The sequence below is a fragment of the Anolis carolinensis genome, unplaced genomic scaffold (assembly GCF_035594765.1).
Source record: "Anolis carolinensis isolate JA03-04 unplaced genomic scaffold, rAnoCar3.1.pri scaffold_7, whole genome shotgun sequence".
Lineage (NCBI taxonomy): Eukaryota > Metazoa > Chordata > Lepidosauria > Squamata > Dactyloidae > Anolis > Anolis carolinensis.
Genome location: NW_026943818.1, coordinates 15799288 through 15814283, shown reverse-complemented (window position 1 = coordinate 15814283; position 14996 = coordinate 15799288). Strand labels below are relative to the sequence as shown.

Sequence of the window (14996 nt, the reverse complement as noted above, 5' to 3'; positions counted from 1 at the left end):
GACTGTGTGATATATATTAGGGTTAATTATTTTTATTATTATTATTATTATTATTATTATTATTATTATGACACAGGAAACAAGATAGACATGCTGGATTTCATATCACAAAATCACAAGTCGAACACTTCCCAAGTGTCTAGGACTGTGTGATGTATATTAGGGTTAATTATTATTATTATTATTATTATTATTATTATTATTATTATTATTATTATTACATAGAGATAGAGGTGGGATACAAGAATAAAATAATAATAATAATAATAATAATCCTGTACACATATAGAAATAAATAGTAAGAGCTATCACCCTTAGAACCACTCTGGTGCACCCATTGACTGGCAGATGAGAGCCCGCCCTTCCATTCAGGACGTTCCCATTTGTCTCGTGCGGGATCCTCCCTTCTGGAGGGAGCGAAGCCCAGGGGGGGCTCACCTTTGGTGGGAGAGCGACTGGTCCTTGATGAAGTCCAGGGCGTGCTTGAGGATGGGGTGCTTCTCCTTGATGCTGGGCGCCGGGCGGGACTCCTCCATGGAGCGGAAGGAGAGCAGGCGGAGCCTCCCGCGGCTGAAGGGCGGCTTGCGGGTGGGCGTGGAGGGCGGCGAGGGGGCCTCCGGGGGTGGCGAGGGCGGGGGCGGCACTACCGCGGGGGGCACTACGGCCTGGGGCGGGGGCGTCCTCTTGGGCTCCCCGGGGAAGGGGAAGCCGGGCCATCCGGAGGGAGGCGGCGCCGGAGACGAGGAGTCCGTCGAGGGCTGGAAGTCGGCCTCCAGCAGCGAGCTGGTCCGGCGGGGCCCCTCCCTCGGGCACCGGCCCCCCGCCTCCGCCTGCGCCGCCCACCCCGCCTCCACTGGCCCCGCCCTCCGCTCCGGAAGGAAGCTCAGCAGCAGGCGGCTCTTCTGGATGCACTGCTGGGCTGAAAGGGAAAGTAGCACACATGTGGCAAACCCACTTCAGAAGAGTGTTGTTGTTGGGTTGTTGTATGTCTTTCGGGCTGTGTGGCCATGTTCCAGAAGCATTCTCTCCTGACGTTTCGCCCACATCTATGGCGAAACGTCAGGAGAGAATGCTTCTGGAACATGGCCACACAGCCCGAAAGACATACAACAACCCTGTGATCCCGGCCATGAAAGCCTTCGACAACACAGTGTTGTTGTTGTTGGGCTCCCTTCCCACAACCGCGCAAGGGAACCCTTACCGAGCGTTTCCGGGCTGACCTGGTCCACCTCTCCGCCCGGCCTCTCCTCCCCGTCGCTGCCTTGGTCCATCAGAAACTTCTGCTTCATCTCTAGCTGTGGAAACAATTTCTTTGTTAAGTGTGCGGAGAGCCCTTTCGAAACCACCCTCCTCCATCACTATTTACTATTTATTTATTTACTATACTTTTACGCCGCCCTTCTCAGGGGACTCGTCACGAAAATGGGATGTGCAGATTTGATCAACGAAATATAAATATGTGTGGGCGTGAGGATCTTGGACGAATGGAATTAATTATATATAGGTTTTTTGTTAATGTGGGATTTGTGTATTGATAGTGTTTAAATGCAATTTGTGTTTTGCCTGTAGTGCAACTGATTGCATCATCCTGTATGTACCATAGTCTGGAAAGAGTTAATTGCTAAGATGCTGTGGTGACCTTGATGTGTGGCTGGAACTAGGGAGTATCCAGACACAAGTGTGTGTGCATATTGCTTGCATCAGTTCAGTTCTGCGTTCTGTCGAGATCTGTCTGCCTTGAGTCGAGTCCTGTGTTCATCTGTCGTCCGTTTATGTTGATTCAGTAAAACTTTGTAAATAGTTTTACCAACGTCTCTGAGTGTCTCTTTCTTCTGCGCTCCACTGATTCCATCCAACTACTGCTGCGCTGCTAATACTCTGACATTTTTAAGGTTTTTATAATGTGTTTTAACAATGTTATTAATGGATCTATATGTATTGTTTTGCTTTTATGGTTGCATTTTTGGGTATTAAATTTTGCCAATTTTTCTAAGCCGCCCTGATTCCCCGCACCCACTGAATCGTGCCGTGGGCGATGGTTCCCGAGGCCAAAGGAGGGGACGGGAGCTTACCATCCATATCCGGATCCCGTCGGCCACGGAGTACACTTGGGCAAACTCTTCGCTCAGGGGCATCTGGCCTCCGCTGTTGACTGTGAACACAAAACACAGAAATGCCACTCCAACAACTCTCATGTCAGACGACACAGAGAAGCCATCACCACCCAAGAGCTTCCTAAGATCTACAGAGATACTCAGAGGAACACCTCAGCAAGCGAGAGTCCAAAAGTGGCAGGCACCGCGAGATGCAGTGTCTCTGGCAAGTTGGAATAACAGTTTCATCTATGCTGACGATCGTGCCATCACCGCCCAAGAGCTTCCTAAGATCTACAGAGAGACTCAGAGGAACACCTCAGCATGCGAGAGTCCAAAAGTGGCAGGCACCGCGAGATGCAGTGTCTCTGGCAAGTTGGAATAACAGTTTCATCTATGCTGATGATCGTGCCATCACCGCCCAAGAGCTTCCTAAGATCTACAGAGAGACTCAGAGGAACACCTCAGCATGCGAGAGTCCAAAAGTGGCAGGCACCGCGAGATGCAGTGTCTCTGGCAAGTTGGAATAACAGTTTCATCTATGCTGATGATCGTGCCATCACCGCCCAAGAGCTTCCTAAGATCTACAGAGAGACTCAGAGGAACACCTCAGCAAGTGAGAGTCCAAAAGTGGCAGGCACCGCGAGATGCAGTGTCTCTGGCAAGTTGGAATAACAGTTTCATCTATGCTGACGATCGTGCCATCACCGCCCAAGAGCTTCCTAAGATCTACAGAGAGACTCAGAGGAACACCTCAGCAAGCGAGAGTCCAAAAGTGGCAGTCACCACGAGATGCAGAGTCTCTGGTGAAGTTGGAATCACAGTTTCATCTATGCTGACGACTGTGCCATCACCGCCCAATAGCTTCCTAAGATCTACAGAGAGACTCAGAGGAACACCTCAGCAAGCAAGAGTCCAAAAGTGGCAGTCACCACGAGATGCAGAGTCTCTGGCAAGTTGGAATAACAGTTTCATGCCAAGATATTATTATTATTATTATTTAACTTTGTGTTTTCAAATACATTTCAACTTGTACCCTCGGTTCTCTTCTGACGCGATAAAGAAACAAGCAGAGAGAGAGTCACGAAGGTGGAGTTAGTGGTTACCGTAGGTCTGCAGCTTCTCAAACAGGTCTGGGGAGAGGTAGACCAAAGCGGCAAAGGCGGACTGGATGGCCTGGTCCACGGTGGAGCCGGCCACGATATCCGTCTTGGGGGCCGGCTTTCTGCACGCCTGCGCGAGACCCTCGAAAAGCTCAGAGTTTGGCCCAGAAAACGCCTGGCCGGGGTCTGACTTGGAGAAGTCCAGGAGGAACTGGCGGCAGTCACTGGCCTCGGAGACAGAAGCCTGGGAGAAGAGCAGCCAAACGGGGCCGGATTAGGGGGGTTGTGGTTTTCCCACACACAAAGGACATAGTTTTTTTATTCTATTGCTACTACGTGTCAATTCTGTAACTGTTTGGTATACCTTTTCTCATAATTATATATATGTGTGTGTTTATATTTTCATTTATTTATATTATTTATATACACTTATCCATATAAATATAAATAAATAAGTAAATATGTAACCACACATATATAAATATGATGACAAAACGTATACCAAACAGATACAGAATTGACACATAGTAGTAATAGAATATATATATATATATATACACACACACACACACACACACACACAGTAGAGTCTCACTTATCCAATATAAACGGGCCGGTAGAATGTTGGATAAGCGAATATGTTGGATCATAAGGAGGTATTAAGGAAAAGACTATTAAACATCACATTAGGTTATGATTTGACAAATTCAGCACCAAAACATCATGTTATTCAGCAAATTTGACTGAAAAAGTAGTTCATTACACATTAATGGTATGCAGTAATTACTATATTTACGAATTTAGCACCAAAATATCACGATGTATTGAAAACATTGACTACAAAATTGCGCTGGATAATCCAGAACGTTGGATAAGTGAGACTCTACTGTATATCACATGACCTTATCAAATCATAACATAAAGTGATTTGAATATTTTTTTCTCCAGACCTCCTCTCACCATTCGTTTTTTTATTCTATTGCTACTACATGTCAATTCTGTAACTGTTTGGTATACCTTTTCTCATATTTATATATGTGTGTGTGTTTATATATTCATATTATACTTATCCATATAAATATAAATAAATAAGTAAATATGTAACTACACATATATAAATATGACAAAATGTATACCAAACAGATACAGAATTGACTCATAGTAGTAATAATATATATAACACACACACACACACACACACACAGAGTACAGGTTCCCACGGGACGGAAAATGCCGGAGAGGGGTCCGGACCCCACCTACCTCTTGGCTGGGCCCGCTCTCTGCCGCGTCCTGCTCCGAACACATCCGGTGCCGGAAGACCGGCTTCCACAGCGGGGAGCTCAGCACCGCCGTCACCTTCGCCGGAAGCAGATCGGCTTCGTTTCCTGCCTCGGGAGAGAGAGAGAGAGAGAGAGAGCGGCCGGTCAGAACGGCATTTGGCTCCGTCTAGGACGGGCAGTCCTCAAGAGACGAACAAGATCGGCTCTGTGGGGTTGCTCTTAAGTGGGAATTATAAGTACGGGAAGGCTGATTTAACTAATTTATGACAACATAAAAAAAACATTCCAGCAGTGTGCGGAAAGGAATGAGGAAGTACTCCATCAAGGACTCGGTGCCACAAGTGGACGGTGCAGCGGCCGCTCCCCCTGTGGCCGGAATCAAGCATACCCTCATGAAGCTGGAAGCTGGGAAAATGTTAAATTGCCTCTGTGTCTGTCTATATATGTTGCATGCCTAATAATGGCACTGAATGCTTGCCTTTGGGGTGAGAAGGAATGTTTCAGGGTGAGAAGTCAGACGTTTGTAACTTGTGGGCGTTCCTCTCCAGCTCCAAGGTGCCCCCCGCCCCCCCTAGGACCAGCTGGGGAGCGCTCCCCCTCACCGTGGTGTTGGTGGTGGAGGGCCATGCTGTGGGCGGCCAGGCGGCCCATGAGGCGGGCCACCAGGAGGTGGAGGTCCAGGCCCCACGAGACCTCCAGGTCCGGCAGGCCGTAGGCCGTCACGCAGAAGCGGTAGCCCCACTCGTTGTTGCTGCTGTCCGAGTGGAAGAGGAACTGCAGCCGCGGGCCGGCCTTGAAGGTCACTTTCTGCACAGAACGCAAAACAACAGCATTTCAACAAGGACACCCTTGTCGTCACTGTCGTCATCGTTGATACCCTGCTTTTCTCCCAGGACTGGGACCCAAAACAGGACAATTGACAAGGGCTTTCTGTCTCCACTCCTCTCTCCCGGTTTGCTACTATCTCCTCCCGTATTTCTTGACGTAGCAATGCAATCTCTTTGTGGTACGAGGCAACTTCCTCCCTGGTTTGCGCCTAGGCTGTGGCCACCCTTCCCTTTGCTCTTCTGCCTTTTGGCTCCTCCTGGGAGGACGCATCTTGCCATTCTCCAGGAAAGAGGGAGCTCCAGGCATATTTTTATTTATTTATTATTTATTTACAGTATTTCTATCCCGCCCTTCTTTCTCACCCCGAAGGGGACTCAGGGCGGATCACATTGCACACATAAAGGCAAACATCCAATGCCTTGACATAGAACAGAGACAGAGACAAGACACAGGCACCGGGCTGGCCTCGAACTCATGACCTCTTGGTCAGAGTGATTTGTTGATTCGTTGCAGCTGGCTTGCTTTCCAGCCTGCGCCACAGCCCGGGCCTATTTTTCTGATACCTTTAACTTTTGCCTTTGCTAAACCCACTCACCTTGGGCCACTTGTCGGTCCCCACTTTGGTGTCGTAGCGCGTTTTCCCGCCTCTGGCATCCGTAAATTCCAGATAATCGTACCTAGGAAGACACATTTGTCAAGGGAGAGCATTGGATAATTTCCTCGAAAAGCGGGAAATACAAGGGTGATTAATAATAATAATAATAATAATAATAATAATAATAATAATAATAAGGGTGAAGGAGTGCCGCCGCCACCGCCGCTACTCCGGAGTTACCTCCTCTCTGTTTCGCATCGGTCGTCGAACTCCACCTCGAAGTACGTGGCCCCCGGGCAAAGGAAGACGGTGAAGTCGTGGCAGTTGTTGTCGTAGTTGTGGGGAGACTCCACGGTCCACACCCGCAGCACCACCGGCTGCTCCTGCTGCAAGCCCTCCAGGCCCATCTGGTGCCGGGGAGAGAACAAAGGACAGACAGAGTGACACTCATCAGCATCATCACAATTATTAGTATTGCTATTAGGGTTGGGCTCGAATCCTGTTTCATCTGTTTCAGTCGTGGTTTTGTACCACAGAACGGTACAATCCCATGGGAACAAATGAAACAGTGAAACGAATTTTAAAAAACGGTAGGCATTTGGTCGGCTGATGTTTGTCGCTTGGCTGTAGACCCTGGCTTGCAGAGCCTTCAGCCAAGCGCCGGGCGCTCAATACTCATAGGCCCTGCCTGCCGGGCCTACAAACATCAAGCACTCAATGTACTGTAGGCCCAGCTCACAGGGCCTGCAGTCGAGTGCCGAACACTCAATTGTAGGCCCTGCAAAGCCAGGCCTATGAGCCATCAAACGCTCCATGACTTGCAGGCCCAGCTCACAGGGCCTGCAGTCGAGTGCCGAACGCTCAATTGTAGGCCCTGCAAAGCCAGGCCTATGAGCCATCAAACGCTCCATGACTTGTAGGCCCAGCATAATAATAATAATATTATTATTATATAATGTGATCTGCCCTGAGTCCCCTTCGGGGTGAGAAAGAAGGGCGGAATATAAATACTGTAAATAAATAAATAAATAAATTTGTTTTGGGGGGGGGAGGGGAAGGAGCCCAGTGTGTCTTACCTGATGGGGAGCTCCCTCTCCCGGCCCCAGCGAGAGCTCCTTCAGCAGCGGGGTCAATGTGCTGACGTCCTGCAGGAGAGTCCGGTGGGGGACGTCCAAGGCGCAGAAGTCCTGCAGGAAGGTCATCTGGAGGGAGGGAACAGGGCCAAAGGTCACCACAGGCCGAGAGGGAGAAAGCCCCGGGACAGGGAGGGGGGGCCCGCCTGGCGCTCACCAGCTGTCGGGACACCAGGGAGAAGACGGAGCTGCCCAGGGCCTCCTCCAGGCTCTTCCCGCCGTGCTCGGCCAGGAGCGGCTCCAGAACGGCCGTGGCGCTGGACAGGAACTGCCGCACGTCTGGGGAGAGGAAGGGGCAAAGGGGCCTTGAGGGAGCGAGTTAGAGCCCACCAAAGCCCCCCCCCCCAGCCCAGAAACCTCCACCGGAAGAGACCCCCAGAGGGCATCCAGTCCAGGAAGAAACAGCCCGAGCCCTCCCAACAGCCTTATACGAGGGCTATCCACAAAGTAGGTTACGTTTTGGATTTTAAAAAGGACAAAGTATAGGATAAATCATTTACCATATGCAGCTGAAAGACACATCCCAATACTACCATCTCACGTAATCCCCATTGAAATCTAGGCACGTCTCATGTAGATAAATGAGTTTGAAAAGGTCTGCCCCAGTAAAGTCCCCGCTTGTGCCCTCAGCTCTTCCCCCGTCTCCCTTCCTGCAGCGGAGCCAAAACGCCCCCATTGTTGGAAACGGAGGAGAGAGGCGGCAAATTTACTGGGGCAGACTCATTTATCTATATGAGACGTATAGGGGCCGCTGCATTTGGAAGGTCAAGAACCACTGCTCGAAGGGCTATTGTTTCCGGCGAAGGAAGGCCGTTGTGGCAGAGTCTTACACTTGGTCAGGATGTCTGCGGCCAGCTTCTTGGGGGCGGCCTGGCTGCCCTTCATCTGCAAGTAGCACCAGGAGAGGAGGCTGCCCTGCACCGACCAGAACAAGGAGGAGAGCACGGGGCCCGAGTCCGGCTGGGCCGCCCCCAGCGCCAGCATTTCGCACTGCCGAGAAAGGAAGAAAAACAGGGTTCAGGGAGGAAAAACAGCCGGCAGATCATTCCAAGACACCGGGAATTGGTTCGGCATTTGACCACTGGACTACGGCGTCTTCTTGTACCGGCATCTGTTTTGTTTTGATTCTGTGGCGGAGTGCGATCTTTACGTTTTACATGGGGACTTTGAAAATCGCCAGACACTAAGTGATGCTTGAATTAAATAGTTTATCACAAGCTGTTTGTTTTGGTTCACTTCTGCCAGAGCCCCGGAATTGTGACACAAGGGGTTTGTTACAGGGCCCAGGACGCACACCGTGTCACCGCACTGCAACGCAATAGGGCGATGATTCCGCTTTAATGACTGTATATACTCGAGTAATAATAATAATAATAATAATTTATTCTTGTACCCCGCCCCATCTCCCCGAAGGGACTCGGGGCGGCTCACATGGGGCCTTGCCCAACATCACAATATAAAATCAAAACAAAAACACAAATTTACAACAATAAATCAACAATATCGGTAAAACAATCGAAAAGGACAATCTTACAAGATAAAATGTTAAAACAGATATATCAAACACAAGTCTGGTATATATGGTATATTTATTATTTTTCTCTATTATTGGAATTGTTACATTTATTATTTTGCTCTATTATTATTATTACATTTATTATTTTACTCTATTAGTGTTGTTACTTTTACATTTATTTTACTCTATTTTTATTTTTATTAATACATTTATTATTTTACTCTATTATTTTACTGCATTTATTATTATTATTATTACTACTACATTTATTATTTCACTCTATTATTATTAAAAGGATACATAAACACATTTACACTGAAAAAGATGAAAATAATGATTTAATCAGAGTTGGACACTCATATCTTAAATTACAGTTTGATGTAAAGATTCAAAAACATTTAAACTACGGATGCCTCAATTAATGTAATTTTATTGGTATCTCGGCTTATACTGGAGTCAATGTTTTCCCAGTTTTTTGGTGGTAAAATTAGGTGCCTCGGCTTATATTCGGGTCGGCTTATACTCGAGTATATACGGTACCACGGAAACATGCTGTGGGATCTTGTGAGGTTTTCAGAGTAAGGGGGGATGCTTGGGAGCTTGCCATGGCGGTTCAAACACTACAATAATATAGTGCGATAAGGACAATAGGCAGCACCCATTTCTCATGGAAACAACAACAACAACAACAACAACAACCACCTCTCTTGACATCACCATCAGGAGCGTCTCCATCACCGACAGCACTTGATCGATGTCAACTTCGGCAGACGTCCCTTTGTCTGCGAGTAACAGAAGCCCCCCCGGATCTTGATCGCTGAGAAATTTAAAAAAATATTACTATTTAACCTTATTTTTAAATGAATAAAAGAACAAGATATACACACACACACACAACAAACTGGACCACTGTGGTAGAACTAATGACTCAAAGTTATAATTATAACTAATGACTCAAAGTTATAATTATAATAATTATAACATATTGTATATACATATAATACTCATAATTTATTTATTTAATTATTTATTAGACTTATATACCGCTACTCCCAGTTTGGCTCGGAGCGGTTTACAAAAATAGATTAAAACAATACACTTGGCTTTAAAATAACAATAAAAACAATAAAAACAACAATAAAAGCAACAATACAAACAGACATTGTAATACAATAGAATACTAATAATACAATAGAATAATATTAATTATATATTATATTTTACATGTCATATTACTAATAATATTACAATATATTTGTACAGTACGATATAGTAATTTATTGCCAGTATTGTACTATGCAAATAATATAATATTGTATGTAAATTTAATTTGTAAGCCGCTCTGAGTCCCCTTCGGGGTGAGAAGGGCGGCATATAAATGTAGCAAATAAATAAATAAATAAATCTAAAACACAAACACGTGTGCATAAATGGTCGGGCCGGGCTGTGGTGCAGCTGGTTAGTAGCCAGCTGCAATAAATCACTCCTGACCAAGTGGTCATGAGATCGAAGCCCGGGTCGGATTGAGCTCCCGGCCATTAATAGCCTAGTTTGCTGTTAATAATAATAATAATAATAATAATAATAATAATAATAATAATAATTTTATTTATATCCCGCCTCCATCTCCCCTGAAGGGGACTCGGGGTGGCTTACAGCAAAATCAAAATACAAGCAATGATATATAAATGATATATAAAATATATATAAAAATGATATATAAAAAATACAAAGAATCTCAGGCTAAAGATGTCATCGAAGAGTACTTCAAGTGCAAGAAATGAACAAATAAAGTATTTTTTTTAGCCTGTTAAAAAAAAATACAAGCAATGATAAAATATGACACATCAAAGGACAAAAACAAAAACCAATAATAAAATATACACAATAGGTAAAAAACACACACACACACACAACACAGAATTAAAACATCAAATTAAAAACAATGAGGTTACAATAGTGGATAAGCAAGGTGCACATTATGAGTAACAGATTCGTAAATAGATAAAAGTGCAATAGAATCATTGACCTAAGCAGCTCGAAAGACAGTTGCTTCTGTCAAGGAGGAAATTCCAGGTACCGCTTTATGCACCATTATTTATGGCACCATAAAACCCTCCAGCAGCGTGCAGAAAGGAATGAGGAAGTACTCCATGAAGGGCTCGGTGTCACAAGTGGACGGTGAAGCGGCCGGAATCGAGCATACCCTCATGAAGCCAAAAGCTGGAAAATGCTAAATTGCCTCTGTGTCTGTCTATATATGTCGTATGTCTAATGGCATTGAATGTTTGCCTTGTCTATGTGCGTTGTGATCTGTCCTGAAGCCGCCCAAAGCTGCAGGCTCCATGAAGCACCAAACTGAGCTCTGGGCTCAGAGCTGGAAAGGAAACAACGGACACCGAGGCCCCCTCGAGAGAACGCGCAATGCGATCTGAAATATTACCTGAAATATGCGCAGAGGGACCTGAACGTGAGCTGCACCGACGGCTTGTGCTCCTGTTCTGTGATGTTCTTCTAAAAAAAAAAAACAGAGATTGCTTATACAGGCAGACAGCAAGTTACAGACAAGAGAAGTTCTGCAGGTTTGCTTTTAATTTAATCCACACTCAACTGGATTATATGGCAGTGTGGACTCAAGATAATGCAGTTCAAAGCAGATACTGTGGATTATCCTGCCTTGGCATTCTGGGTTATATAGGGGTTGTGCTGACAAGTTTAGTGTTTCTGGGATGTGTAGTTTTGTTGTTTTGTCCTAGTCCGGAACGTCACTACCCTTTTATATATATAGATAGATATACACACATCTACACTGAAGCTGCCCTCCAAATCCTTGTTTCCACAACAAGCCAATTTTTCCAAAACCCAGTGACCAGAGTGACGGAAAGTGTTTCCGTGGCCATTCCCGCAAACCCACCAACATTGCAAAGAGCTGCTCCCGCCGGATCCGTCTTTGGGGGAAGAAGATGGCGGCCCCGTTGAGCAAGGTGTCCGTCACCTCCTGCTTCAAGGCCTGGAGTGACGGGAGCTCACTGTCACCGTCCACAACTAGGAAAAGAAAGAAACAAGCCCAGACGGGTTACGAAACTATCACGTGCGGATCTGAGACATCTGCATTGTGGGTATGAATGGACTGAATGGAAGGATTATTTATTTATTGACTACATTTATATCCCGCCCTTCTCACCCCAAAGGGGACTCAGAGCGGCTTACAAATAATATTTACATGCATTTAGCATAGTATAATACTAGTATTAAATTACTATATTGTACTATATCATTATATAATGTAATCCGACCCCTTTAGAATCAGGAATAGTCTGGGTCTCCCTCCTGATGACAGCCATATTAATAATACAGTACTACCATAATATTATTATTATTTCCATCTTTCCACCATGTCTCCTGTATCAATTTAATGCTATAATAATATATAATATTATACTATACTAATATTATATTATACAGTAGAGTCTCACTTATCCAAGCTAAACGGGCCGGCAGAAGCTTGGATAAGTGAATATCTTGGATAATAAGGAGGGATTAAGGAAAAGCCTATTAAACATCAAATTAGGTTATGATTTTACAAATTAAGCACCAAAACATCATGTTAGACAACACATTTGACGGAAAAAGTAGTTCAATATGCAGTAATGCTATGTTGCAATCACTGTATTTATGAATTTAGCACCAAAATACGATATATTGAAAACATTGACTACAAAAATGGCTTGGATAATCCAGAAACTTGGATAAGCAAGGCTTGGATAAGTGAGACTCTACTGTAATAATAATAATAATTTTATTTTTGTACCCCGCCTCCATCTCCCCAGAGGGACTCGGGGCGGCTCACAGATATAAAACCAGCATACAGTATACAGTTTTACAAAAACACGCAAACAAATTTAAAAGGCATTTAAAAAAAATCACAGTCATTATAAAACACATGAAAAACACAGCAATAAAAACATAAAATGAGCTGGGCAAAGATATGTTATAGGATGGGAGGAAGGAATGAGAGCTAGATTTTGGAGGCACCATTTAAAAATATTAAGGCCTGCAATGACTAACTGCCTGCTTGCTGAACTGTAATGAAAAGTTGCTAATGAGAGCTGAAATAGTTGACCGTGATAAGAACGGTGATAGTGATAAGGGAAATGTTTACATCTGTTTACAAACATTTGCTGACTTGATGAACTTTTGGGGCAGAGACAAGGGCTGTTTTATCACCCTGGGATATACAGTTCTATATTACAATTATATATTTTTGCTACTAGTCGCTCTTTTCCTGATTACTTGATATTAATTCAGGGCTCCTCCCTACCCGATGTGATTTTAAATGAATCTATTGCACTTTATCTATTTAAAATTTGCAAGTCATAATGTGCACCTTGCTTATCCGCTATGCAACCTCATTGTTTTTAACTCGATGTTTTAATACCGTGTTGTTGTTGTTGTTGTTGTTTTCCCCTTCGGCTGCTGTGTATATATCATTATTGGTTTTTATTATTGTTCTTTGATGTTTCATATTTTATTTTATCATTGTGTTGTATCTGATTTTGCTGTGAGCCGCTCCGAGTCCCCTTCGGGGGAGATGGAGGCGGGATATAAATAAACTTCTTCTTCTTCTTCTTCTTCTTCTTATTATTATTATTATTATTATTATTATTATTATTATTATTATTATTATTATTTAAACTATATATATTGTGAAATTATGGGTTTTCTTTCTCGAAGTGACACACCAGCCAAGTCATGCTAGGTTTTTTGGTGAATTCTGACACACCAAGTGCAAAAGCTTGCCCATTGGGAATTCCCTCTGTCGGGACAGACTCACCCTGGCAGAGGTGCCGGTGGAGCTCCTCCGCGGCCTGCCTGTCGCCGGGATCCGCACTCGGGGTTCCGGCCTCGGCTGCCGCCTGGGACTCGGGGGCCCCGTCCGGGGAGGGAAGTGCCGAGAAGCAGCTCCGGAGGAGGCGCAGCAGCAGGGCCTGGCCCTCCACACACTCCTGCCGGGGGCTGCGGGAGGGCAGAGGAGGAGGAGGAAAGAGACAGCCGCTAGAAGGCGCTTCGGAGGGGCCGTTCCCCGCTTCTTGGCAGAGCCCTCCCGACAGAGGCCCACCCAGACCCCACTTAGTAGGAGGAGCAGTAACATTATTATTATTATTAGTAGTAGTAGTAGAATCCCAGAGTTGGAAAGGACCCCAAGGGGCCAACTAGTCCATACCACTCCTGACATGCAGGAAAATACCATCCGATCTCTCCTGACAGAGGCCCACCCAGCCCCCACTTAGTAGGAGTAGCAGTAAAATTTATTATTATTATTATTAGTAGTAGTAGTAGTAGTAGTAGAATTCCAGAGTTGGAAAGGACCCCGAGTGGCCAACTAGTCCATACCACTCATGCCAAGCAGGAAAATACCACCCGATCCCTCCCGACAGAGGCCCATCCGGCCCCCACTTACCAGGACTAGTAGGAATACTATTATTATAATTAGTATTATTACTGTTAATATTAAAAGAATTCCAGAGTTGGAAGAAATATTAATAATAATAACAAAAATAATGATGATGATGATAATAATAATAATAGAATCTGAGTTGGAAGGGACTGCAAGGGCTATCTAGTCCATCCCCCTTCTGCCAGACAGGAAGACACCATCTAATCCCTCCTGACAGATGCCCATCCAGCCCCCACTTAGTAGGAGTAGCAGTAAAATTATTATTATTATTAATATTATTACTGTTATTATTAAAAGAATTCCAGAGTTGGAAGGATCATTAATAATAATAATGAAAATAATGATGATGATAATAATAATAATAATAATAGGAATTCCAGAGTTGGAAGGTATATTATTATTATTAATAATAATACAATCCCAAGGTTGGAAGGGACCCCAAGGGGCCATCCAGTCCACCCCTTCCGCCAAGCAGGAAGATACTATCCGATCCCTCCTGACAGAGGCCCAATCAGACTCCATTTCAAAGACTCCCAAGAACCCTAAAATCTCTGGGCCTGCAGGGCGGGTTGGGCACCCCCTCCCCAAAATGCTTCGGCCCAGGACGATTATTGGAGTGAGATACCTTGGGGGCGGGGCCCCAATCGAAATGCAAAACGCATCTCATTCTACGCTGAGCCCGGCGGCAGTTTTGTGTAACGTGCTTCCGTTAAAGCAACGGTTGAGGACCTACTTGTCAAGCAGTTTGCGATAGAAATTCCAGAAGAGCTTCAAGTCCAGGCCTGAAAAGTCCAGGTAGGGTCTGTAGCGGAGGCCGCTTTCCTTCTTCTGAACCTGGAGGCAAGAAAGTTGCAAAAGGGTTCGACCCAAGGGTTCCTTCCAGGGAACAAAACTGGGCCGAAGGGCAGAGATCAATCTTCCTTTCCAGACTGGGAATGTGGAAAGATCAGACCGGCTGCTTCAGCTCCCTTCCACAAAGAAGGGAAAGGC

General features: G+C 45.1%; 1 protein-coding gene across 1 annotated transcript in view; it reads right to left on the bottom strand.

The window, feature by feature from the left end:
- Positions 1-14996, bottom strand: part of zzef1 (zinc finger ZZ-type and EF-hand domain containing 1) — a 58095-nt gene that overhangs the window by 26474 nt on the left and 16625 nt on the right. The window contains exons 14-29 of the mRNA XM_062959730.1: positions 14740-14840; positions 13383-13564; positions 11463-11593; positions 10992-11062; positions 9251-9365; positions 7863-8022; positions 7190-7311; positions 6976-7101; positions 6140-6306; positions 5900-5981; positions 5079-5283; positions 4457-4581; positions 3200-3440; positions 2073-2152; positions 1202-1295; positions 439-919 (exon numbers count right to left, since the gene is read on the bottom strand). Coding sequence (XP_062815800.1) covers positions 439-919; positions 1202-1295; positions 2073-2152; positions 3200-3440; positions 4457-4581; positions 5079-5283; positions 5900-5981; positions 6140-6306; positions 6976-7101; positions 7190-7311; positions 7863-8022; positions 9251-9365; positions 10992-11062; positions 11463-11593; positions 13383-13564; positions 14740-14840 — 2483 coding nt within the window. The remainder of the gene's footprint in view (positions 1-438; positions 920-1201; positions 1296-2072; positions 2153-3199; positions 3441-4456; positions 4582-5078; positions 5284-5899; positions 5982-6139; positions 6307-6975; positions 7102-7189; positions 7312-7862; positions 8023-9250; positions 9366-10991; positions 11063-11462; positions 11594-13382; positions 13565-14739; positions 14841-14996) is intronic.